Source organism: Lutjanus erythropterus, chromosome 19, assembly GCF_056507025.1.
Source record: "Lutjanus erythropterus isolate fLutEry1 chromosome 19, fLutEry1.hap2, whole genome shotgun sequence".
Lineage (NCBI taxonomy): Eukaryota > Metazoa > Chordata > Actinopteri > Lutjaniformes > Lutjanidae > Lutjanus > Lutjanus erythropterus.
Window position 1 is genome coordinate 3,710,910 of NC_139335.1, and position 27,451 is coordinate 3,738,360.

General features: G+C 40.0%; 1 protein-coding gene across 1 annotated transcript; it reads right to left on the bottom strand.

Moving 5' to 3' along the window:
• Positions 1-3,146: 3,146 nt before the first annotated feature.
• Positions 3,147-27,413, bottom strand: LOC146309089 (ras-related protein Rab-40C). Its single transcript, XM_084744683.1, has 6 exons — positions 25,636-27,413; positions 14,197-14,257; positions 10,006-10,066; positions 9,094-9,171; positions 5,442-5,664; positions 3,147-4,368 (listed from the first exon to the last, which is right to left on the bottom strand). Exons 1-6 carry the CDS (start codon positions 25,775-25,777, stop codon positions 4,094-4,096), a joined length of 840 nt encoding a protein of 279 aa, XP_084600809.1. The 5' UTR covers positions 25,778-27,413; the 3' UTR covers positions 3,147-4,093.
• Positions 27,414-27,451: the final 38 nt, after the last annotated feature.

Here is a 27,451-nt window from a genome sequence, read left to right on the forward strand (position 1 = left end):
CCTGCTGGACTTGAATTGACATGACCTGAACAAACATCAGCGTGATTAAGAACTGCCTAAAACAACAGAAACCATCTCTGTGAAAAATTTATTTGTTGCATATCTTGATTCTTTCGTTTGTCCCATCTACTGACATTGAGGGGGTGGGGTTCATGACTTGTACTGCAACCAAGGGGCGATCGAGAAGATTTGGCTTAATTTATGGGGAGCTGTCATGTCGTACATCTTTATATATGTTAATGGTTCATATCCACCTGGTCGGCAGTCCAGAACCCCCAGAATATGCCATCTGCTATCATTAACGGTAAATACTCACAGCTAATAATTTTGTACTTTTATTTAAAAAATTATTTAATGATGAAATGAAAACAAAACAGTTCTCTGTCGATGTCACTGAAAATATTTTAGCTCTAAATAAAAAAATAACGGAGCCATGTAAGAAGAAAAGAGGACGCAATCAGTCATCGTTTGTTTCTAGGAGGATGTACTTTGAAGTGAGATAGCTCTGCAGCTCCTAAAAATATTTGTGAGACCTCTGGTTTTGGAATATTTTAATTGCCTTTAGTCTGACTCGTAGCTGCTAATTAGCTAACGTTAGCTTTTCACAGTCTAAGTCTGCTGTGAAAAATGAACATGAAGATGCTGTAGTAACATTACAGGGGATTCAAATATGTTGGCATGGCAACGCAACAGTGTCGAGTCATCACGGATTACCTATACCAATCAAGTTTAAAATAAAGCCTGCAGAAAACACCAGTTTGGTCCTTTAAACGCACACTCTGGGAAGATAAAGGTGAAAACTGATAAACATGGGTCACTGTTTACTATCAACACTTTACCTGACAACTTGTGTCTCTGCATTACCTGATCCTGTCCGGCTACTCTGACTGGTTTCTGTTTACACTCATCAGACCATTCACTGTCGCTCTCGCCATCATCATCAAACACCAGGAGCGCCGCTTTTTCAGACGGCCTCAGAAACCTGAGCTTCCTTTTTTCCCTCCATGTCCAACAGTGAAACCAATGTATGGAAAACACATTAGTGCATACCACTGATGAGAGGGACGGGGGACTCCACATACTACTGAAAAACAGGAATAGGGTGATAAAACGTGTGCGGCAACAATGTGTATTATATTTTACTTGTTTTAAAATTTGGCACAGCATAGTTTAATGTGATATTCCACCCAAAATCATTTTAGTATCAAACTCTGTGGGCTCTGAAGTTTTCTTCATAGATAAGAAAAAAACTTATCATATAGCCATGGAAACTTCTGTCCATCTGCATCTTCAGGATGGGGCTGCATTATTAATTATATAAATAATTGCTCAATTATATTTAAAATTAAACGTTTAGAGTGACGAGCAGATATTTTCAAATATCTCTTTTTTCAAACCAACAGTCAGAAAACAAAAATATTCAGCGGAAAATAATATAAAACTGAGAAAAGCAGCAGCTAATATTTAGCTTTTGTTCTTGAGAGGAAGATGAAATGATTAATGAATCATCAAAACTGTTGATCATTTTTTTTCTAACTGATTACTTGTCTCGGCTGTAGTTCAGTATGTTCCAAACCCTCAGTGTCAGCAGAAACATTACCATTAATACTTACTAATATTTATTATATATTTGATTCACATTGTGGTGAATCAGTGATTATTTGGATCATACTAAATTCACCGCAGGAAACTCAAAACATAGAATTTGAGTATCACAAGTGAGCAGATAGAGTTTGAGTGCACTGTATACTCTGTGTATGTTATATATAATTAGCCTGGACTGGTGTGTGTGTGTGTGTGTGTGTGTGTGTGTGTGTGTGTGTTTCCTCCTGCATAGAACAGGTGCGACAGGACAGGTGAGGTGTGAAATCTGAAAACATGAAGAGTTGGAGTCCCTAAATATCCAGCAGAGAGGGAAAGGGGGAACGAGAAAGGAGAACGAAGGAGGAGGAGGAAGAGGAAGTGACAATGAAATAAATCTCTGCCTAAATTCAGACAGCACCCCTGGGTGTCTCCTCCATTTCATCTCTCAACTACAACTCCCAGAAGGTCTTGGGCCAAGAGGAAACATCAATATAAAAAACAAGAACATCAGATCTGTTTTACTTAGACTGTCAAATTTGGTTTTACCTTGTTGAAAATTTTCTTCGATTGGCATCAAAATGAAAGAGAAGTGAAGATATCTTAAATAGGCTGCTTGTTTTTTATAGAGGCAAAGCCATGAGACCATAAGAAAAATGTGTAAATGGCAAGAGACAAATAATTTTTGATCCCATTGAAATTGTGTCATCAGTTACACATATGATGTCTGCCAATTTAAACTGTTAAAGTATCAAACTGTGAGGATATTTAATTAGAAAGACTACAAACCCAAAAGTCATGTAAGTGACATCATAACTAAGAATGCACGATAATGTCAGCACGTCACCGGGTTTGGACGAAAAAGACTTTTAAATTAAATATCTGCATCAGCCCAAAACGAACATTGTCATCCTGATCATTACCACAAATTTGTAAAGAACAAAGAGGGGAAAAAAACTGCAGTAGTTTTCTTATTTTGTCCAGTGAATGTGGACATTTTGAAAGGCATTGTATTTTATGTCTGCATCTATCAGTAGGCAGAATAATGTGTTGATTCACTACAACAGAGACTTGATGTTCTCTGCAATCAGACGGGAAAAAAAATATGTGCATATAGTGGCAATCAGCCAAAATGCGTTGGAGAATACCTGCATAGTGGACATCAGAAATCCACAATAACTTGTCTGGATGACTGAGGGAGACCGCTTCTTCTGTTGCTGAAATGCGGGCACAGCTTTTTGATGACGTCGACTTCAAAAGGATCTATTGTGTGAGACGAGAGATGTAGTCGAGTGGGCGGTTTCACACAAAACTGGTAAAAATGGTACTTAATTTTTCAAAATTTTTTTGTGGTGAAATAAACTGACAAACATCATATGTATAATTCACAACACAGTTCAAATGGGATAAAAAAAAGTATGCTTCTTGCTGTTGACTACTGTACAGATTTTCTCCCAAAAATGTTCCCATGGTAGACACCGGAAGGGGAACGACTTCACCTCTTGACAGCATTGAGTAGTATCCATGGCAACAAGCATCATTAGATCTCTGTACAGAAAAATCTGAAACCTAAAACTCAGCTCATATTCACGGTTGTTTTTATGTTTTGAGAAAGTTTGTTGCAAGTGAACTGCATCATTAAAAATGCAGCAGGTGTTTGTTGATGTTTACACTTTCATATTGACCCAAGAATCCTCTGTGAGAATCAATTTAGACTCAAGGCACACTATCAAATCAGGACCTGAGATCTGGTTCAGGTTTGGTCTTGCGGGGAATTCAGGAGGGTGAGGTTTGCCTCCACTTCAACTGCAACAGCAGATGGGAACCTTCACTCATCTCGTTACCATGATTTCCCTTCAGCGAGTGTTTGTGGCTCAAATAAACATTCTGAACAATGAGTGTTACAGCCATCTGAAGATAAGCAATGATCAATACAGAACTGACTGGTTACTAGTGTCTTGATTATTAGCTTATTGGTCATTAAAATAGCAAATAAACCATGGTGTGGACAGAAAAACTACAGACAGAAGAAAGTAAGGAGGGTTGAAACGTGAGACATAAAAGTGAAAATCTTGAGGTGATTTTTGTGATGCATGGACACATTGAGTGGCGTGCATCACGTAGAGTAACTGAATATTGTTGAGTTGGTGAGAGATTTCTGTACATGTAGTTACACTCCAGCAGACAGGAGTGAATCTTGAGTCTCTTTCTCTCATTTTAGCAGTTGGTAGTGAAAATCAGGTCTGCAGAGACCAAAATGTTTGTAGTCTTCTCCTCTGCTATCTTGAGGCACCAGTCGAGCTCCCCTCACCTGGAAAGTACTTTATACTCTTCAACATGACCTCATGAAGGTGAGAGGCAGCACGCATACATCCCTTTAGCCATCATTCTCGCTCTTCAGCTCTTCAGGTTCAGGGATGTGCTCTTTCCCTCCAACTAACAACATCCTGTACATCGGTCTCCTGATCCCACGCTGACGACTGTTCTTCGTCTCCCCCGAGGAAGCCTCTACTTAGGAGATTTTACAGTTGTTGCGAGTGCAGTTCTGTGGCGGGCTCTGCGGTGGACGGATGGACTTGGAGCGCTTCAAGCTGTTGCCTTTGGAGCCGCCGGCTGGGTTGGCCAGCGAGTAGGAGCGTCCGTGCATCATGACGGCGTTCATGCCGTTGGCCATGGAGAAGGATTTGAGGTGAGACTTGATTGCGACGGGCAGTGGGAGCTTGTCGATGAGGTGGACCGGCGTGCAGGACACGATGGCTCTGCAGCAGAGGTCCTGCAGGCTGAACACTGCAGAGAGAGAGGAGGACGGAGAGTCACACGGTCAGACTTTGATCATGGCATTGATTAACCAAATATTCAGTTATTAATTTATTACTAAATGAATCATCAACTGTTTTGGTAACTGGTTTGCCACAGTAATATTTCTAGTAATATTTTAAGAAAAAAGCCAAAATTCCCAGATTAAATGTGAATATTTCTCTAGTTTCTTTACTCCTTTATGACAGTAAACTGAATTTTTTTGAGTTGTAGGTAAAACAAGACATTTGTGACACACTGATTATATTTGTGAGGTGTTTTTAGAGATTGAGTTTTTAGCATGAACCAAAGGGCCAAGGACTGAGAGCCACAGACATGGTAGAGAAGGCAGGTCTCAATCTGATGTGTTTAAGGACTTCAACAGGATAAACCCTGAAGACATAAATAAAGTTCAGACGAAGCTGTGACACAGAAATCCTGCGTCAGGTCATCATTAATTCTCTGAGGGTCTGCAGGACTCCCCTCCCACCTGCTTCCCTCTGTAATTAAATATGAGGCAGACAAAAGGCTGACAGGAATGAGCAAGAATTAATTAGCTTATGAGTGTGTCATACATCTGAGGACTATTTTGGTTCATTTAGCACAGAATGTCTCAAAGTTTGTCTACAGCACAGACTCAAAATCCAAGTACAGTTACAGTTGGAGTACAGTTAATCTACTAAAAACTGAAGCATCATTTAAACAGACTATACATTTTATTTAGTGGTGGAGAGAAACAAGAATTCATTCACTTTTTCTTTGGCCAATTCACTTGAAATTTGTGAAAAAAAACTAAGGTAATTCCCTCAAGAATTGGACATTATTTGAATATTGGCTTTTATATGAGAATTACATTAACTTCATAAACCCAATGTGTCAAAAAGTTACTCCAAAGTGTTAAAGCACACTTCTGTAATCTCTGCAGATGCTTGACAAAGTTGTTCAAAGCTGTTCAGTTCATTCCAGGAACTTTTTGACATTGACTGTTTTACTTTAATTCTTTGGCGTACCAGCTGTTTAACCTGGTTCATCCACATCGACGCCCCTTCTCCCTGCCCGCTCACCTCTGTTGGGCCTCCAGAACTTCTCCATGCCGTGCCTCATCAGGACGATGCGCGACAGCTCCGTGAAGGACTCGATGACATTGAAGTTGCACAGGGGGCTCACCTCGAAGAAGGTCATGCCGTTCTTCTCGGCGTACGCCCTCGCCTGCTCAGTGGGAACCTGCCGTTTGAAGGCCAGATGTAGACGGTTACCAACGAGGATTCGAGGCACACCTGGAGCATGCTGGGAAGAGAGAATCAAACAGAGGATGGAATTAACCTTGATAATTATCCTACAAACTAAAGCACTATCTAGTTGCAAAACACATATTCCTCTCTCTCTCTATGAGCATTTGCTTGTTAATGCAGGGTTGCCAAGCAAACCTACCATCTATAAATAAATATTAAATAAATAAATAGTAATAAATAACACTAGGCGCATGTACTGTACTGTATGTGATCAGATTGTATTCCCCACAGTAACTGTGTTTACATCCTTTCATTCTCTGTGTTTGACAGCAGCAGGGGCATAAATATAGATAGTGCAGCTGAACTGGGTCTGTGAGGTGGGAGATCCACAGAGACCAGGGCTTCCAAAAGTGTGTTTGGTTTGAGAACGGACCTTTCCAAAGGGCTTGTCACACTGCATTTAATCCCTGGTTAAGAGACCAGTTAGCCCCAGGCTAAGGGAGCTGTTAGCCAAGGCTAAAAGAGCTTTCACACTGGCACAATGACCCTGCACATAGGTTTGCGGCGTTATACCCTGAAAATCGACTAAACCCAGCGCTAAAAGCTGCTAGTGTGAAACAGGGCTGAAAAGATTAGAAGGAGGTAATCAGCCAAGTTAATGGAAAACACTTGTGTGGGTGTACAGAGGCTTTAACCCAAAGCTATGAGAAGGGCAATGTGAATCATATAGCCCAGGAGCTTAGCTGCTTAGCTTAACACTGGGTTAAGTATGGTATGTGTGTGTGAAAGGGGGCTAAGTTATCCCAGGGTTAACTCTTACTCAGGGCTGAGGACATGCAGTATGAAAATCCCTCCTGTGATTCAGACTGATACTTTGGAAACAATCTGGTGTTCAAAGAATAACTCAAATTAAATACTGTCATCTGCTTTACATGACCCAGACAAAGCAATTCCATCTCCGTCACACTTTTCGTCTGTTTTTTCCCCATCTCTTTGTAGGAGAAAACACAAGCAGCTGAAGCTGACCAATCACCGGTCTTGTGGTCTCCATGTGGTGTCTCTGTAGTTGGCATAGACCTGAGGCACACATCAGCTATGTACTTTTTTCACACCTTTTTCTAAAATGATTTAAAGTTGTCATGCTTTGATAACATTAGAGAAATCTCAGTCTATACAGTAGCTCCACTTGATCCAAAGCATCAGACAGAGAGATAAAGTAAATGAGAGACATTACATTCATATGAAATGACCAGCAGAGGCTTGTTATTAATTCAACAAGCTCAAGGCAGCAGAATGTATCTTGTCCTGCCACTCAAGCTCAGGTCTCTCTAATTCATCCCCATCTGTCCTGACAAACTGAATGAAACATGATGGCAGCGAGAGGCCGACCTCTCTCCTCCTGGCTGTCACCACTCATCAGCCTCCCTTCAGCAGCCTCCCTGTCGCCTTTTCGTGCTCAGAGTCTCTCCACAGAGGTCGGCAGCAGCAGTGGTCACAGGGGAGACGGCCACAGCTGGAGCAGCAGCAGTGGAGGTGGCGGTGGAAAAAGCAAACACTGGAGGTTTCTACAGATGCCAGGATTTACCAGTAAGATGCACTGATCTGCCTGATTCGTCTCACTTTTTCCACAACAGAGCAATTTCAAAGGCTCCAGTCATTTTAGAGACCTCTGTATTGAGTTTCAACCCTCAGGATGGATATTCAGATTACTAAAGCCTCAAGACCTTCCTCTGTCCCCAATGCTGAGATGAGCACTGGATCACCCAGCTGATGACAAGACTTTTATTTAAAATTGGTGAGTCATAATTTTGTTTTAAAAGGACAGTTCACCCCAGAATCAAAAATACACATTTTCTCTCTTACCTGTAGTAGGGGTGGGAATCTCTTGGCACCTCATGATGCAACTGTCCCTTCCCTAAGCCCCGCCTCCAAACAGCACGTCCAGTCATAGCTTAGCAACCATAACTTGGGCGCCACAGGCCTGTCAAACTTTCCTCTACATATGGTGTGCAAGAGGTGGGGAATGGATTAAAACTGTCTTCATCTGCTCTAACATAAGCTGCAAACGTTAGCATGTCTGACTATCTAATGCTAGCTTACTGACGGCAGTGACTTTACCTCCAGCCAAACTTGTCAGATACCACTGCATTTGCATTAGTTATGTGGGGAGTTTGAGGAGGGGGATGTGGGCTGATGCAGAATCAAAGTGGGCCGATGACGATGCAGCTCTCTCTGGCTTGTTGTGTCGGGTCTAAGCCGGGTTAGCTTAGCTCTCATCCTGGCTCTCTTCCGTGATCGTGATCCGGCTGGGTGACCTGTCTCAAGGTCCGCTGCACTAATCGAGTCCCTACACTTGCTGCATTTATTCATAATCTATTAAGAGAGAACCATGATGTATCTAAGAATCGATTATTTCATCCAACCCTCATCTGTAGTGCTATTTATCCATCCACATAGTTTTGTGTGTTGAGTCAAATGTATTTTTGGGGGCTTTGGGCGTCACAAGCTGAGTGGTATTGTACAGGAGAGAAGGCAGACATCTCTACAGCCAATATCTCCAGTAGGATTTCATGTTTGAATGCATTTTGGTATATTGGATTTTGGACCAAACAGTGGTCATCTTGAGCCCTGTAGAAATGTGAAGGTCATTTTTCACCATTTCTTGATATTTCATACAGTAAGTCATAAAATAATTAATCAAAAAATTAACAAAAGTTTAGTAGAATTTATAAAACTGAAAATAATAATAAAATAAAAACACAAAACATAATCGTTGATTAAAGCTCAGCTGTGCACTCAGGACTGCACATCTGTATCTGTTTTCATCTTCTCTAAAAGCTGTTTAATTTTCATCATCCAGACATTTTTCATCCATCAATGTCTTCGCTATTTTGTCCTTAAAAGTGGCCGACCACATCTGTGGAGGTGGAGCAGGAAAGGCCAAGCTGAAACATACATTCCACAGGCCAAAAATATCACCTCTCTCTCTCTCACACACGCACACACACACACACTGACAAAGCGGACACGGACATCCTTTTTGTTTCAGTCAGCAGGAAGGAAATGATGAGAGTGGTACGCACACCCGCACACACACCCGCACACACACACACGCACGCACGCACGAACGCGCGCGCGCACACACACACACACACACACACACACACACACACACACACACACACACACACACACACGCTGTCTTAAGTGATGCACTTAACTTCTTCTATTGACCCTTTGTCCCATCTTATAAACTGGAACATTTTTCAAATCGCTGAAGTCTGAAAGGAACAAATAAAAATCTTGCTGGATTGTTATAGCACTAAAAAAGGAATAAAAAATCTGATAAGATATATCTGAAAACTGTACCTCTCACCTACGTCTCCAATTATGACTGATCTTCCTGAGCTCAATCCTGCCAAGATCTATCAAACCTCATCTAACCAATCATCCCTTCATTTATCCATCCATCTTGGAGACTCACCTCATCAATCTCTCTGATCCACCTGTCGATTCCATCAAACGACCACCGGTTGGTGATGTCATACACCAGAAGGATCCCCTGAAGACAAGAGGCACAAACACACACATAAGTCCAGCAGGTTTACTTCATGCACAGCGGAGCAGTTTTCAATTTGGGACCCTTTTACACCCATGTTGTTTCGAACAGACTTTTCAGTTTGATCCGACCCAAAATTACAAATGTGAAATCTTGTCTGTCTGACCCAAAGAGGTGGTCTTGCTCTGGATCAAACTGAACCAACCAAAGTTCTGGCAGGCTATCACCTGAACCGGAAAAAGGAAAAATGACTCAACTTAACAATATGAGCTGCGGTAGCACATTAAAAGAGGAGGAGACCAAAACTATAACTGACATTTGGTCAGGGAACTTTATAAAAAGTAAGCTGGTAAAAACTCACAATCATCAATTATTTTCCAGAGGGATGAGAGAGGAATTTAACTGAACTGTCCGATTATTGTCAAGTATAGAGACATGCAGCTCATGTAGGTGACAACAACAGGTCGTAGGCATGTCATATGTGTTTCTTTAACATGTTCACATTAGTGCAATGTGAAACCAAAAGTATAAATAAATCAGTATAAATATTTATGGACATTTCAATATTTCTGACAAGACTGCACCAGCCCCCCGACACAATTTGGACTGAACTGAGCTTTAAAAAGCGTCAACCTTGGTTTGCATTTTCAGGTGTGAAAAGAGTCTCAGTCTACTTAAAAACACAGTGTGCAGGATTTAGTGGAATGAGCAGTAACAGAAACAGGATTTTTTTTCCCAGGTGATTATACATCTGTGAAAACACATATTTGTGCTAAATTCTGCCAACAGATCCCCATAAATCTTACACACCAGACCTTTAAGTGATTTGTTCCTTACCTGAGCCCCGCGGGAATAAGAGCGAAAGATGGTGCAGAACCTCCCCTGTCCTGAGGTGTCCCTGAAGACAAAAAGAAAAGGTAGACAGAGAAATTAACAGTCAACTCATGTTTGTTCAGCTGCCAGGAAGTAAAACATGTTTTGGATTCGGTGCTCAAACTTGCTACTTTTCTAGGTACAGAGGATAAAACACGGGCCTGAAAACTGGTCCAACTTCAGTTTCAGCAGTGATCAAACATTCTTATGTTGCCTCAGAGGGGCAGATTGATCTCCAAACTGAGCACCACAAGGCCTTGAATGAATTCACATTCACCACCAGAATCCTTGCAGTGCTTTCCCATGGGTAAATTTCATAAACAAAAACATGAGGGGTAGGTTTTGGAGCACTGAACACGAGTGAGACATCACCCAAAACATGTAGAACTAGGTTTAATGCCTTAAGCTAACAGCAAGTTGATATAAATATAGTCTATGTATTTTTACTGTATGTTTATCATCCATATCTTGATGACTATGTTAAGTTTAATTTCTCTCACGTGATCTTGTGGCCTACTTATAAAATCCTAATGTATTCGTTTTAGCAGCCAGCTAAGCTTACACGTACTCTCAGTCATGTAAAGCCAGTCTACATCTTGTGATTTTAGTTTTTACCAAGACAGTAAATGATTAATTGAGCCTGATAAATCAGTGATTGAAGGGGAGTGTTTAGAAGGGAACGTTTTGATCTGGTGCCTCTCTACCAAACCTTTTAAAAAGCTATTAAAACAGGCGTTACTGTGTTTTTAAGATTTAGTAAGAAATCTGATAACAACGTCAGACCAGCTAGTCTACAGCTCAGCTAGTTGTGTGTTCATTAGGTCAACTGTTGATGCCCAATATCATCTGACAATCTTCTCTTGTGCAGTCTACCAGAAATGACGCCCTTACTAATGAAATGTTTACGCTTCTTAAGGCAGGTGCCACACCAGCTTTATGAATGACTATAAGAGTTAAATCATGCTCAACTGTCTGATTGAGGTTAGATAAAACTGACGAGCCAACCGCAGATATAAGCAAACTGATTTATTGTTCTTTGACCTTAGGGCTGTATCAAATAGTTTGCAGCTTCAAAGCTTTGTTCAAATTCGAAATTAACGCTTGAATGCTGCACAGACAATGACCAACGTCCACTGTTTGAGTCCTCCTTTATACCATTTTATTCCCCACGTCTCTCTGACCTTGTATCCTTTATCTAACCATCAACCCTCTAATACAGGCATACAATGATCAAACAACAAAACCAACAGTATGTTATCTGGCTCTTAATACTGGCCACTGTAGTTTTTAAAAAACATTGCTCAAGCTGGAGGAAAAAGTGCATTTGTTGGGGACTACTTTCAGTATTGGATGAGTCCACATTTGGTCTTCTACTGAATATTTGAGGCAGCAGGATGGTGTGTGTGGGATTGAGTCCAAATTAACTACAGTGTTTCATGTGATTTGTTGACAGAAGGAACATATAGACACCAGATTTATGCTTTACGGTTTCAGTTTTTACTCTTCTACCACCTCAGAGAGAGACTGAGTCATGAGACACAGATGGCAACAGAGACAGAAATGGAAAGGAAGGATGAGGCAAAGCCAGAGTGAGAAGGAAGGCAGCATTTAGACAGTAAAACAACAGTGAAACAGTGAGAAGCGGAGGAAAGAGTGACGCAGCAAAAATAAAGAAGATTCTGCATCACTGGGCTGTCTTTAAACTTTTCTCTCCACAGGGAAGACAAGGCGTTGCTTCTCCCCAGAGTAAGTTGTTGAATTCCTTGGCCTACTTCCACCAAACAGGCCTCGCCTTGCACTGCAGTGAGTCTTAACTGACAATTACACGCATCTCTACTGATGCAAGATTATTTGTGTGGTATGTAACAATATGCAGGAGATAAGCACTTGTACCCACCACAGCTGGGTATGGTTTCTTTCCATATTGCATGTCAAACACTTTGATTTAGATAGGTTCTCTATAACACTAAGAAATAAACATTTGATGCAATACACTGTTACCAAGATACCTTTTCTGTTTTGTGGATCAAATGAGCTTTAAGATGGATCATTGTTTTGCTGCCTGTCAAAAAAATGTACCTACTGCAAACTGGATGAAACCCATCCTTTCCTCTGTCAGACCTTTTAAATGCAAATGTTTGCAAAATTTGTTTCTGCACACTTGTATGCAACCGTTATATAAACCTTCCTACTTAGCATATTTTTGTATTTTTCTTTATGTATGTTTCTCTTTTGCGTCTATTAAAATGAGGTGTATTATGTAAATGCAACCCCATTTGACAAACGGTGTTCCTGTTTTTCCCTAAGTAGTTTTCACTGTCTGACAGATATATTCTGTGTCATGTTGTTCCAACTCCTCATTGAGGCTCTATGATGTTTACACAGTGTGAAATATTCAGACCCAAGACTTCATGTTTTTATGGCATCAAACAGAAATATTCAAGATGCATTGTGCATCATTTTATACACATTCCCAAAAATCCAGGCTGACACGTTTGAAAACTTTCAGTGCCCTGGTAGAAGTTAAATTTTATGGGTTTGAACAATGTTTTGTTACACAGCATAACTTTAACTGCATTTCCACTGCATGGCTCAGCTCAGCTCAGCTTGACTTGACTTGCTCTCTTTTGGTTTGCCATTGTGTATCGTGCCTGGTACTGTTTTTGAATCACTTTAGTTGAGATTGCAAGTGAGCTGAGCCCATACTAAAATATGACATGAAAACACTGGAGGCCACTGACTGGTCTGAGCATCACAGCGTAGTGAGTGCATGGAAGATAAGATGAACAGTGAATGTGTCAATCTAAATGTACAGTGCAGGTTGCAGTTTGTCAGTGAATAAATGCTGCGGCTTCTGAAGATGAAAGTAAAGCTCCTATGGCGCAAAATCACATTTTTGTAAGTTGAAATGTTTCATCCCCATAACAGGTCTAAAAGCATCTTCATCTCCACACTGTAGTCTGTAACTTAGTTGGGTTCAGCCTCTGACGCATGAACCAAAGTTAGCCAGCTAGCTATGCTGACAATGCTAAGCTAAGAAAACCATAGTGGCATGATCAGAATACACACACTTGCGGGGCCTGCTGCAAAGAAACACCACTGCCAAATGAGTAATGGGTTCACTTAATGAGGAGGGTTTAATAAGAAAATAATAACGGGGACATGGAGAGACAGACCAGCAGCAGAAGCTTCTTTTTTTATTTTCTCTCACACATGTCAAAAACTCCTGCTTCATGGCAAATTTGAGGGGACACAGTACCTCAAATACAGAAGGCTCTAAAATTGCGATATTACAATTGTACAGGGCTCAGTAATCAATGACCATCTGCTATCAGCGACAGATGATAGCATTGTGCATTGGCCCAGCCCTACTTGCGGTCATTATTTATATTGTGCCTTAATTGTAATTATGAGTAATGAGAGACCAGGACAAGAGGGCCCCGGCCCATCCCTGCCCCAAAGTCTCAAATATCAACTTGACAAGCGAGAGAGTGTTGAGCAGTTGCAACTCATAGGGAGGGTCGAGCTTGCTACAGCTCTGTGCTTACAAGACTGCATTTGTGCACGCAATTCTCACTATTTATCAGCCTTTTGCCTCTTTTTCAGGGCAGCTGATGCAACATCTTCACCCTCTCTTCAAAAAACATGCAAATGAAAAAAAACCTGCAGCATTTGAATACTGATTTGGACGTCAAGTACCATGGCAATATTAACTTCAAAGCATTCTGTGTGATCAGTTTTCATTGGAACTATTTTCTCTGAACAAACTCCTTCTGAAAACAGTTGACAGTTGGGTCTGTGGGTTATCCACAGTAACACTGTTCCTAGAAAGACATGTTGTTGTTGTATTGTTCAGATGTCATTTGTCAAGGCTGTGAGAACCATAAATGACATCATTCACCTTTATTGTATCAGGCTCGGCAAAGAAATCTCATATACCACAGTGGATAAAAACAAAACTATCTTCATGATTTGACAACACACTGAGAAACTATTTGTTTATACTTTGGCTGAACAAACCCATAAAGGTCTCAGAGGTCTAGAACAGTACTGTGTTGAGGGATTTAAGAGCGCATGCCAGAAAAAGAGCAGCAGTCACACTCTCTATTGTACAGATAACAACAGGTTATGTGTTCAGCAGTGATGTGAGCTTACCAAAGCTCCAGCTTCACTCTCCTCCCGTCCAGAAGAATGGTGGTGGTTTTATAGTCAATACCTGGTGGACAGAGAGAGGGCAGACAGAGACAGGCATTAGGCAAATGGATGCATCAAGAAGGCCAGCTTCAATCAAGATTACAGCACTGCAGTTAGAGACAAAATGCTTCATCATCTATATGAGCCGCACACTAAACCAAATCGTAAATTTACCCACAACACACTACAGAGGACTGTGACTGACTTTGAAAAATATGACACCCGTGTATTCAAGGGTGACAACGCTAAAGACAACGCAGTGGAGCTCTTTCAGCTTACTTTGAATGTAATACTTTTATTATGTCAGTGTCTTCACGAGGGAAAACATTTAGGCAGACTCTCTTCCTATTCCAGCTTGGCACCAATATCACTAAGCTACAGTGTAGAATAACCGATTAACTGTTTGATATAATCATGGGAAAATCTGTGAAGACAAACTCTCACTGAACATTCACTTCATGACAAGGCTTGTCCTCTCTGCCTCTTTTCGCAGTCTGTGTCCTGCTCTGAAATTATCTGTCCTCTCTGAATTCTACTTAATTTTTGGTTGGTAAATACATCTGAACATCTTCATGGTTGCTAATAACAACCGTTTTCATTCCATTCCATTATTTTAATTTTAAAGCTGAAACATGAATTACTGGTCATGTAATTAAATGAGCCATTCTGCAGCCATTCCTGAGCTCAAACCAACCAATACCCAAACTACAAACAACAAACAAAAGTCTTACTTTGGTACAGTACTGCTTTGAGCTAGATGTGAAGATCTGCAAGCTAAAAAACAAAGACACTCCTGATGAACCACCTTCACTCATGAGGCCAGGGACACTATTTTACCTCTCAGAAAAGTACAAATGTTCCCCTGTGCTTTTAGCCAGATTTTCATTTTAAAATCTGTAGCCGCAAACTGGTTTCTTCATTGTTCATTGTGCTTCAACATGGAGTTACAGAAGACATTACACAACAGATGGAGCATAACTTTATATGTCATCATCCTCGTTGTACAGTCACACAAAATCATGCTTAACGAATCACTTTACTACATGTCAGCGGACTAGTCTGCCCAGTGTTCACAGGGTTTTGGACTGTGATGGAATCGCAAACAACCACAGGCTGAAGGAACCTTTTAGGTCCTTGAAAAGTAGTTCCTGGGTAACGCAAAGTATCCACTGAAATGACCCAGTACCAAGTACTATCAAAAGTTCTCCACTCAAACGATACCTGCATTCAGTCCAAAAAATGACCATTTGTATGGTTTTGCCACCAAAACATTTGAAAGGAAGGCTATACTATACGTCTCTGGTGTCTGATTAAAATAAATACATAAAATGTGGAAGGATTATTTTAGGAAAAATGTGAATGAAGCATGAATACGGCATGAAGAAAACTTTAGGGTGGACAGGTGCACTTTTTGATAAAAGAATATATTGAATAGAGTTCTCTGTTGGTATTGGTTTAACTTTAAGGGTACTGGTATTGGTACTGGTATTGTCCTTTTTTATACCTAGCCTGAGTGGAAATTCAGCTAATGACAATGTTAACATGCTGATGTTCAGCAGATGATGGTGCTAAATAAAAAGTCAGAGTCACAAAAACAATTACAATTCAATCTGAGGGGAACTTGAGTGTCCAAAGGAAATTTCAGAGCAATTCATCTTAAGAGTTGTTCAGATATTTCGCTTACAACTACAAATGTGAATCTCATTGTGATGCCAGTAGAAAAGCCAGAGGATCAGAAGTCATTAAAATACAATGTCTGGGAACCTTGAACCAATGTGCAAAATTTTGTCCTAATTCATATAGGAAATCTTTGCAGGATACATGAAAACTTTGACCCCCTGCTGGCTTTAGATGAACAGTCAGGACAGTTAGTGGGCTTCATCTTCTGGGAACCATGAAAGTTTGCACCATATTTCATGTAAACTGATCCAAGAGTTGTTGAAATATTTCAGAAACAAGTGCCTGACAGAGAAGCATTGCTTTCCCTGAAGTCACACCACCGCATCCACAATATTTTGATTATTCAAATTAAAAACATGATCTAAAAATAACCTTCATAATAATAAGGATCCAAAAGTGAAAGTTTAAAACAACAGCGTTTACTGTTTAACTGTCAGCACAGAGGCAGCGTTGTACAGCCTCAGGCAGCTAACAGATCTCTCTGTTGTGGCTCATTTTTTAGCTCATCTCTGACAAACCTGTCTGACTGCTACACCTGTCGCCCTGCTGCTCCATGTCTCCACATGTTCACCTGAGTCTGCGGTTTTCAGTGAGCCTGGTACCACCTGAGGCCAAACAGGTGAACCACTGGATAATCAGTATTTCCACATGCTAGAAGATGTTTATCTTTTATACTCAACAGTTTTATGTGTACTTGTGTAGAGCTTGTTACACAATGTTCCTCAGTCTGCCTCAACATGCTAACCAGCTAAACGCTGCTTTCAATGGCTTTTCCATAAAGACAGAGATTCAAACTGTTCAGGTAACACCAAAACCTTGTTGAAATGTGTGTGCTTGCTTTTCTTACTGTCCACAAATTCCATGAAAAGAGCCATAGAGTTCCTCTGCTGTCCAAAAACACACTATGTCACTCTTACGTGTATTAAAAACAAACACAAAGTACGACCAAACAAACAAGCGTCACCTGCCCCGGTATGAAGAGGCTGGCAGTGTGTCACACTGCTCTGCGTTTCAATCACTCTTCTCTGCTTTCATCGCAGTTAGTTTTGTGGTCTGTGGTGATGTTGAGTTTGCAGCCTGTCATGTTGTTGCACTGCTCTGTGTACAATGACGCAGGTAAAAAACAAGAGCTGAAACTTGTTTGCCAACGACTCCGTTCACCCTCTCTCATCAGTCAGCTCACAGCATGTGTGGCCCCAAGGATATTATTTTAATAAGTGCACCAGCTGATATAAAAATATATTTGATTCCCTACAATTCCTCATTAAAATATTCTGCGTGTGTATTTTTGTAGCCTCTATCTGTTTTATCCTGTAATTGTAATACATAATGACTGACAAAGGGAACAGACTGGAAGAATCTCAGACTACTGGGACTCCAACTAATCATTCCAATCATCGACTATCGGGGGCCGCATAAAAGGGAGTTACTTTCAACTCACAGCACTTTTAACCAGGAACTGTCAGCTTTGAAGGCCAACGTCAATCAAACAATATAAAATGCTCAGCAAGAAGTAAAAAATTGTGTCTGATTTTTTTTTTTGCAAAATAAGTTCAAATACCTTGTCAAAATGGCTTACATATAGCTATACACCTTGCCTTCATTCAGTATTCAAGAATTTATGAATATATAATTAGTCTCCAGCCTCTCCCGCACCCCCCAACCCCTAAAGTAGCTGCATGTGGCTTCTCCTCCGTTTTGCTGGTTAATCACAGTTACTAGCTACATGTGGCTTCTCCGGTTGGCTGGGCATCACCGCTAATGAAATGTATAGTGTCATGCCCTCAATCGACAGGATTGGTTTCTCAGGTTTATTTTTTTGAGACTGCCTTTGCTCACTACAGTTTCAAAGCAAGAAATGCTCAGATGTGGAGTTTACTGCTTATTTCACTCCTGATATGTCTTCTAACACATGAGAAAAACACAATTTTCACTGGAGGAGGTGTTTAAGATTAACTGTTAAGACTCCTGGGGAAACAATATGTTAACATCACAGCACTGTTTGAAAAAACGGGCACAGCCAAAGAGCAAGCCTTTCCTGTTCCCAGACTCTCACACATGAATGCATCAGGCTCTGGCAGGTAGCAGCTGCTTGCTAACAACATTACCAATATCTTCCAATTTTCCAGGCAACATAAAGCTGCTGCTGAGCCAAAGTGCTGAGCTCAGGCTCGCCTAATTGAATTGGAGTGAGCGCGGGGCTTCGTACCAAGTGCTTCCTCTCCTCTCGTTGCCAGGGCTCACTTAGATATCCCAGATAATCAATGCCTCCTCTGATGTCTCTGATGTCTTAGCTGCATACTGCTGCTTCTATTCTGGGAGTCGGCTGACTTTGTTTGTTCTGTGGATGTACTCAAAGCTGTGTGAAGCTTATGATGTTCAGCTTTTGTAGTGACTGTTAGAGGGGTGTTGATTTAACACTATAATAATGTTGGAGATGATGTTTCTGTCGCTGCACTGCAGTCAGCCTACGAGTGGCTACAATCCTCATTCACAGTATATGTTATTATCCATAATTAGTACATGTTCCAGAAAATCAATTGAGAACCTGTTCAAGAAAAAGTCACCCCAACAGTTGTCTGCCTTTGATTAATCCAGTAATGAAATAACTTTGATATGCAACATTTCCCATAAAGGTCTAACACAGGCTGAAATATTAAAATGGATAGATACATCAGTATGAACTGTAATACAAAATTTAGGATGGTAAGTAGAGAAATTAATGCATATTGCCTCACATTATATAAAAGCTTAACCTGCAACCCTAAACTGTGATGCAGCATGTACAATGCAGAGATTTTATTTGTATTCCTGTAATTTTTTTTTCTACTGGTGTTGGAAATCTAGTCAAACAAGACAAGATTTAGTGTGACTTTACCATTTGACAGTAAGTCAAATTTTATTTAGGCCAATATAGCCTAATATCACAAATCAAAATTTGCGTCAGGGTGCTTTTCAATCTGCACAGTGTGTGACATCCCCTGACCTTAGACCCCCCAAAAGACTGAGGAAAATGGCCCCCCAAAAACCCTTTAACAGGTAAAAAAAATCCCATCCCAGCATGGACAGACATGGAATAGATGTTGTATGTGCAAAACAGAACAGCAAAGTGACAATATAAAGGCAGATTTTGATGAGAAAATCTCTTTGAGAAAAAATAAATGGATGTTCATTAATGTTATGTGGTTTTGGCTGTTACATAATTTTTAAGTCAAATACCTATCTGTATCAAAATTCTTTTACAGATACCATTATAAATGATGAAACAATTAATTACAATGAGTAGCACAAACAGAGCAGCAGAAATAAAATCTCTACAACGAAAACTTGAGGACTGTATAGATGTGAAAAACATAATCTCTAAGTCTTATGTGTATGTTAGCCTGTTCAAAGGAAGCAGAAACAGATTTTTATTTGCAGAATTTAATTTTTTGTGGGAATTATGGTGGAAGCTTTTGTCCAAAGGGCCCTCCAAAATCAACATAACAAAAAATGTTCCTTGAAATAGCTTTAATGAAACAGATGGACAAGCTTTTCTAGCACACAGCTGGTCTATCAGACTGGTGACAACCTTACTATGCACTGCATATTATATACTAGGAACATAAAAATTCGGGAACAGAATCCAGAAACACAAAGACTACTGTGAAGGTGAGTCGGAGGCATGTGAATATGAAATACATTTGCAGGTGTAAATTACATGCAGAGGTTGTGAAGGATGAAATGGGAGGAAAAGAAAGCAAAGTGCAGAAAATTTTATCCGACAGCAGTGAGACTGCAGTTGCAGCTAAGCTCTGTGGTAATACTGAACAGTCGGTGTGTCAGTCCGCGCATCTTTCAAGAGGATTAGACCAGGTTCAGCTTTTCATTTACCTACCGACACTCTAAACCCCCCTCTCCTTCAGTTATCTCTGAGCTGGCCTGTATCCAGCGATAACTGCTGTCTATGGATATGCTACTGTCAAAACAGCCAGTCCAACGCTATAGAGGAACAATGGACCGCCGTGCCTGCATGACCCCTGGGAATATTCCATTGTTAGTGTGTGCTGAGTGAAAAAAAGGTTTAAGATTCTTGCAGCTGCTCTGAAAAGTGTCTTTACAACCTGCTTTTGCATTTTAATTGGCTTCATCCCTCGGAGGCTGGCGTTATCTGATGGCAAACATCAACTGAGTGTGAAATTCAAAACCTTATCAGTGTGAAATATTAATCTTAAGATCCCTTAAAAAATTATTTGTAGCCCCAACACACCAATGCCCCCCTCCCAACGCCTCCCAAAGCACACCCTTCTGAAAAATCTGTTTATAGTGTCCATCCTGCATGATACCAACCAAGAAATCGGTCAGAATGTGTCAACTAGGCCTATTTCAAACAGGAGGCTCAACAAAGAAAGGGAGAGACAAGAGAGATTTGTAAAGCAGCAGAGATTCTGTTAGACCTCCATCACTGAGAAAGCTTTCTCTTTAATACCTTTAGATAACGTATTAGGTCATTGTGGGCAACACTGGAAATTAATGCATTGGAATGTTTTATGGTAACTTGAGATTTAGAGGTTCAAGAGACCTTGATTTGTCAGGTATTAAATTCCATGGATTTAACAATACACTTATATATGCTTATTTCAGTTTCAGTTTTGTGACAGAATTTCCAGCAAATTTGCTGCATCACCTAAGCTTAAAGGGACAGTTCCACATACTTTGTTGTTAGCAGTTTCACGTAAGAAACCAAGTAGTTCTGGTAGATTCTACTGTAGAAAGAAAGTAGTTTCGACATGAAACTGCTCACAACAAAGTCTGTCAGTTATTTTGAGCAACTGGATCGTGATTTGTGGAAGGAGACATTGCTGTTGAGTTTTTCAAATGTATTTCTTGGCACTCTGAGCACCACAGGACTTGTGCCATATAATTACATCATATTGGAGAGAAGGCAGAAATTTCCATGGCTGATATCGCCAAAACTTGGCAACTGAGACAAAAACAGTAAAGATCTATGAATAGCACTACAAGCCAGAGGAAACCTTTATAGAAAAAAGCTCATATAAATATATACTTTTGATTTGGGGGTGAACTGTCTCTTTAAGAATGGCTATGGGCAAAGTTTAAATATGCCATTTTGTGCTCTGGTAATTTTAGAAAATTGGTGAAGTGATTAATCAATTGCTAAATTAGTTCTCAGTTTTTAAAATTGTTTTCTGTCAAAAAAAAATCGAACAAATTGATAAAGCTAAATGTGTCAGCTTTAACTTCAGCACAGAAAATAACTACACTGCAAAACATCATAAAAACGATCCAAAAGCACATAACATTGAATACCTGAGGGCCAGAAACAATTTGACAAAGTCACCAAAAAAACATCCTTCACCAATGCAGACCTTTAACAGGGGCAATGTAAGAACATTAGAAATTTCTAATCATCAAATTTCTGATCAATAAAACACACAATCACTGATCACAGGAGGAAATGTGACAGACGGGTCTATCCTACTGACCCAATATAATTACATCATATTGGAGAGAAGGCAGAAATTTCCATGGCTGATATCGCCAAAACTTGGCAACTGAGACAAAAACAGTAAAGATCTATGAATAGCACTACAAGCCAGAGGAAACCTTTATAGAAAAAAGCTCATATAAATATATACTTTTGATTTGGGGGTGAACTGTCTCTTTAAGAATGGCTATGGGCAAAGTTTAAATATGCCATTTTGTGCTCTGGTAATTTTAGAAAATTGGTGAAGTGATTAATCAATTGCTAAATTAGTTCTCAGTTTTTAAAATTGTTTTCTGTCAAAAAAAAATCGAACAAATTGATAAAGCTAAATGTGTCAGCTTTAACTTCAGCACAGAAAATAACTACACTGCAAAACATCATAAAAACGATCCAAAAGCACATAACATTGAATACCTGAGGGCCAGAAACAATTTGACAAAGTCACCAAAAAAACATCCTTCACCAATGCAGACCTTTAACAGGGGCAATGTAAGAACATTAGAAATTTCTAATCATCAAATTTCTGATCAATAAAACACACAATCACTGATCACAGGAGGAAATGTGACAGACGGGTCTATCCTACTGACCCAAATCAGGAAGGGTACCAATCACAGCCTGAGGACAATGTCATCCAATTAAAATCTGCTCTTCTGTCCTGATTTTCTCCTGTTAAAATATTTATGTTCTTCACAAGCAATCCCCTTCCCTCCATGCTAACCTCTCTTTGCCAGAGGGATGGAAATCAATAACAGAGCTTCTGTCTGCACAAACATCCCAGCTGAAGCGTGTTCAGTGGCGTTCCACTCTGCTCTCCATATTTAATGAGGCTGTTTGAAGGCTTTTGATCTTGCTTGCATCAATTAGGACATCTTCCTCTTCTAGAGTGACTCTTAAGAAGCTGAGAAGAGTTTGCTCTTAGAAGAGTAACAGCTTCTCCATAGGTTGGCTGTTTACAAACCTTAAAGATCCAGTGTGTAAGGTTTATGGGGATTTATTGGCATAAACTGAATATAATATTCATAAGTGGGGGGGTGATGCAAGGTGTTTTCAATCTGCAAGCTCACCACTAAATGCCACTCAATCCTACACATTGGTCCTTTAATGCAGAGGTGATATGCACTCATCTTTAAGTCAGCCACACTAATGCAGATCCATTTGAAAATATTTATGTGTCAAACTAAGTTCCAACTAGAGCTGGCCAGTAATGTGGTATTTTAGTATAAGGGCTGCAAATAATTATTTTCATTATTACTGATTAATCATCTGATTTGTATGATTAATCGTGTAATTATTTGGTTTATAAAATGTTAGAAAATAGCAAAAAATGCCCATCGCAATTTCCTTAAGTCCAAGGTAACGTCTTTAAGTGGCACTTCTGATTAGGGCTACAACTAACGATTATTTTCAGAATATTTTTTAAGTCTGGCTGTGCCAGAGAACAGCTCAAATTTTTAAAGAGAAAGATTAAAACCATTAATGAATTCTCAAAATACTGGCTGATTAAGCTTCTGCTAACTGACTTCTGCTAATTTTTGAAAAAAATATGATTTAAACTATTCCTGTGTATTGGCAAGAATCTGGCAATATGATACGTATCATGATACAGGCGTTACGCTTCAATATATTGTAATGGCGTAAGCAAGGTGATATATTGCTATTTTTCTAATCTAATTAAATTCCAGATTAAGAAGTTTACTCTTTCAGGTAATCAGAACAGATAGACAATATTGCAATATCCAAATATACAGATTTTTTCTTACACCCCTAATTTGAATATTATGAACTGTACAAAACCTTGTAGCTTCTTACCAGAGCATTCAGTAAGTGTGTTAAGAGCCACCAACAATCTATAGGAATAGAGTAACACTTCAGCCACGATGCAGAGACCCTCATCAAATGTTTTGCTGAAGACTTTTAATATTTTTTTTGCAATGATGACCTCCCTCTCTAAATCACTGTCACCTGGTTCAGTGAAATAGTTTGGCCTTCAGTGTGGGTGTCTGAAAACACACAACATGACACACTGCACTGCACACTGCTGCCAAATGCCAAAAGGCAGCATCACCCTTTAGCAGAATTCATTAGATTAGCACTGGTGAAAAGGGGTCATTCTGCTGACTGATGTATTTTTCATGAACAGTTGCTTTCATCCTGAGGGGAGGAGATGGAAATCGTCCTCATCTGAAAAACGAAACGGATACTCAGGGAATCGTCTGTGACAGCATCTCTGGTAAAGATTGTTTGCTGGAGCAAATATCTTGACAAATGTAATTTACATTCATATTTTACCTTTAAGAAATTAATAAGTAAGGATGCATGGTTGGTTAAAAAAGTCATATTGCAATTATTTCAATTGAAATTGCGATATGCAATACAAATGTTTTCTCACACATTTTTCCTTTTTCAAAAAATTGCGATTTGGTTCTGCGATTTGGATGCGGCAATTGCGATTAACTGTGCAGCCCTATATCATAGCAGCTCATATTCCCAGACCAGTGAATTGAAGTGGAGAAGAGAGTTCAACTAGGCTGCATGCATGTGACAAAGGTCCACTTTACAAGACCTAAAGATTGTTTGTTTATTGTGTTTTTCCAGCTTTCTTTACAACCACTAGTTTCACCTTATTCCACTATTAAAACTAATTTGCAGATATCTGAAGGTGGCCTGAGTCGAGGTAATCCATCACAGTGAACCGCGCTTGCTTTTGTTGTTGCCATTATAATGATTTGCACGACATACCCAATCCCACTAACGGGATGTTTATTGTGATAAAGTGTTTTCCACATGTAGAATTAATTTGAGCGACCCACCCAAATGGATTTACTCCCACCCACACCGCTTTTTTCCCCCCCATATTTTGACATTTATTATTCCTTTGGGGAGCTGCAGTTAAAGCTGCCAATTATTTGAAGAAATGAGGGAAATAAATAAATAGCAGCTACAAAGCCAACTTCAGGCACTCACGTACATAGGAGCAGGAGCAATGTGGTAGTGACAAAGCCATGCAACAAATGATTATTGACCAATAGACTATGCCCTCTGCTTATATTTCCGTATTTTTCTCATTGTTTTGCTGTGCTTGAGAAGCTTTACCAACCCAAAACTTCTGTATTTAACATCCTGAAATCTTTCTAGTGTGCCTATGAACAGCATGATATGGTAGGGTCACTATATCATAAATTAGGTTGTGAATGCAATCCCGTGCAATGAGCCAAACATATTCTAAACCTTTGGGAAACACCAAATGACTGGAATGAACACATTTAGAAAATCTAAAAAAGACTATGGAATATCTTGGAGAATCTTTAACAGTAATATGTGTATGATGTATATTAAATTGGAATAAATAAACAAAAAAGCCAGTATGGTCCTTCAAGAACTTTCTTTCATTTGCTTCCCTTTGCTCTATCTGCTCTGCTTTTAGGTCGGGCTTCCCTCTGGGGGAGTGGGAGTGTGTGAGTATGCATGAATAGTAGCCACAGACCACCAGCTTACTGCAGCAGCAGGCAGTGATCAGATAGTGGCTGTCAGCCCTGGAGCAACAGAGCCAGGTGATCTGAGCTCCTACACCAAGGAAGCAATCATCTGACCGGGCACAGCTCCATCAGATTTTACCTTCACAGCATGGTGGATGGAGCTAAAAGAGCTACTGTTCCAAAGTGTAGCTACTCTAAACCAACAAATACAGATTACTTGTATTTGAAATTACAATGTAATTCAATTTCAGACCAAACCTACTGAATATTTCCTATGGATCTGGGCAGCATACTCACAGTGGTAGCAGTCTACAATTAGCTCAAACACATGTAACTACCATGCATATTACAATATTTTTCCTTTATTTTTTACAAATGGACACCACTTGTCAAGGAAAAACTGGTGAGGAGGATGGAAAATATTCAGTGTTTAATGTACAGGTCTAAAACCTATTGTAACATATTATTATGACTATGAGGTCATGAAAACTATTGTTTAGCAAGTGAACTTATCCACTAACTGAACAATACAGATACAGTCATGACTGTCTGACTTGCTTCCATGTGAATGCTCTGTGTTATGTTTCAGAGAGCTCATTGTGTATTTTTTTCCACAGTCCACACAGCAAAATGCACAGCTAGTATGTTCAGGACCTTTGTGATGAGCAAGCATGACACAACAGGAGAAAATCATCATCACAAGAGGGTAAATCTGTGCCAACAGGCCAATCAGCTGAGACTAGAGTGACTCACCACTACTGTAAGCGTATGGGGACTCGGCCGATCCATCCTGCAGGCTGTCCAGGATCTCTCCTTTGCCCACATCGCTGTCTCCAACCAGGAGGAACTTGAGCAGGTAGTCGTAGCTTTTCACTGGGCTGCCCTGGCTGCCCATTGTGTCTCACATCTGAGCCCAGGGGCAGAAGAGGCTGAAGATGAGTGACTGTAAACTCCCCGTCAACAAGAGGATGGATAACCAACCAACCCCCTTGTGTGTTATTCAACACACTTGACCAAAACAAAGGCAATGTTTGCTATCCCATGAACTTGCTGAATGGGGGTCCATCAGCATAAAGTCCTTGTTTTGCCTGGTAACTTAAACAGTCTTCCAAACTGTGAGCAAGTAGATAATTTTCAGGCTAAAATAAGGCCAACAACACAGTCTTACAGGAGTGTCTTAGTTGAAAAACAGGTGGATGCCAAAAATGTGGTTGTGAAAAGCAAAACATCCTTATTGCTTATTGAGAAAAATAATCTGGTCACACGTAGGGCTGCAACTAACAACTATTGTCATCATCGGTTAATCTGTGGATCATTTTCTACATTAACTGATTAGTTGTTTGGTCCATAAAATTTCATAAATGGTGATAAATGTTTTCCCAAAGCCCAAGATGACGTCCTCAGCTGTCTTGCTTTGTCTGCACCCCAAAGATATTCAGGTTACTATCACAGAGGGCTAAAGAAACTGGAATATATTCACATTTAGGAATATATTTTTTCTTAAAAAATGACTCAATGATTAATCAGTTATCAAAATAGTTGGCAATTAATTCAATAGCTGACAACTAAGTGATTAATTGACTTATCGCAGATCTAGTCTCAAGGGGTGCTCAGTGGAGAAAAAAACTTTACCTAATGTAAACAACTGGCACTGTCTTTCAAACTGGTAGCTGACAGGTTATAAATAACTGTAACCACAATCTCTCTTGTGCCAAACGCCTTTTGTCTTAATGACAGATTAAAGTATATTAAATACGAGGAGCACTGACATTCAAAGAGCAACTATAACTGTATGTGGACAGGATGACTCTTGTAGGCTTGGCAAAAATCTATGTAAGGAAGAAAAAACATGTTTATTGTCCGGAATGATAATTATAAGATGTGGCTATTGCCACTTTATGAGCAGATATCTCTTCTGGGATATGTTTTATGGTAAGGAAACACAGAAAAAAAAATCTAAAGGGTGTAGCTCTTGCCTTTTTGTTCCCAGTTAGAAAAAGCTTGCTGCCTAAGTCAGCAGGGAAACAACAAGCTAGCCCTGCCAGAGAGCTAGCCAGTTAGCTTAGCTATTACCACTGGTGCTAACGTTCCCAAAGCACAACGAGAGTTGTTTAAAGACACTGCCACTGGTTAAGCTATGCTACACACAGCCACATATAACATTGCATTACCCCTTATACGCCTGCTTCCCATTAGATAAAAAGAGACTGCTAGCATTTCACAGCAAGCTAAATGCTAACTTAGCTAGCGCAGCTCAACTTCAACCGACGTCCGTGTAATTTCAGGCCCCCCTTGTCTTTCTTTAGTCCGGGATGACAAAGATTCCCGTAACTTCACTGCGTTATATCCAGAAAATACCGGTATCTGCAGTGGGATCAAAACGCTGTGGCATTTTTACGTCCAGTCCAAATCTCTGTAGAAGTACTCGGTAATCTCAGTCCGCGATCCTGCCATTTTTTTCCATTATATTCAGTCATAATCACAGCTGTGACTCCTCAGTACCGCACAACAACACTGAATACGCTGCTGACAGATCGGCTGCTCGCCCTCCCGCTCTGTTCCCGCCCTC

Bases quoted from the DNA above. Each gene is read 5' to 3' on its own strand.
- LOC146309089 (XM_084744683.1), bottom strand. From the start codon at position 25,777: ATGGGCAGCCAGGGCAGCCCAGTGAAAAGCTACGACTACCTGCTCAAG. The intron at 14,258-25,635 runs GTGAGTCACTCT...TCTGTCCACCAG, and splicing joins CCCATACGCTTACAGTAGTG to GTATTGACTATAAAACCACC. The intron at 5,665-9,093 runs GTGAGTCTCCAA...CTCTCTTCCCAG, and splicing joins GGATCAGAGAGATTGATGAG to CATGCTCCAGGTGTGCCTCG.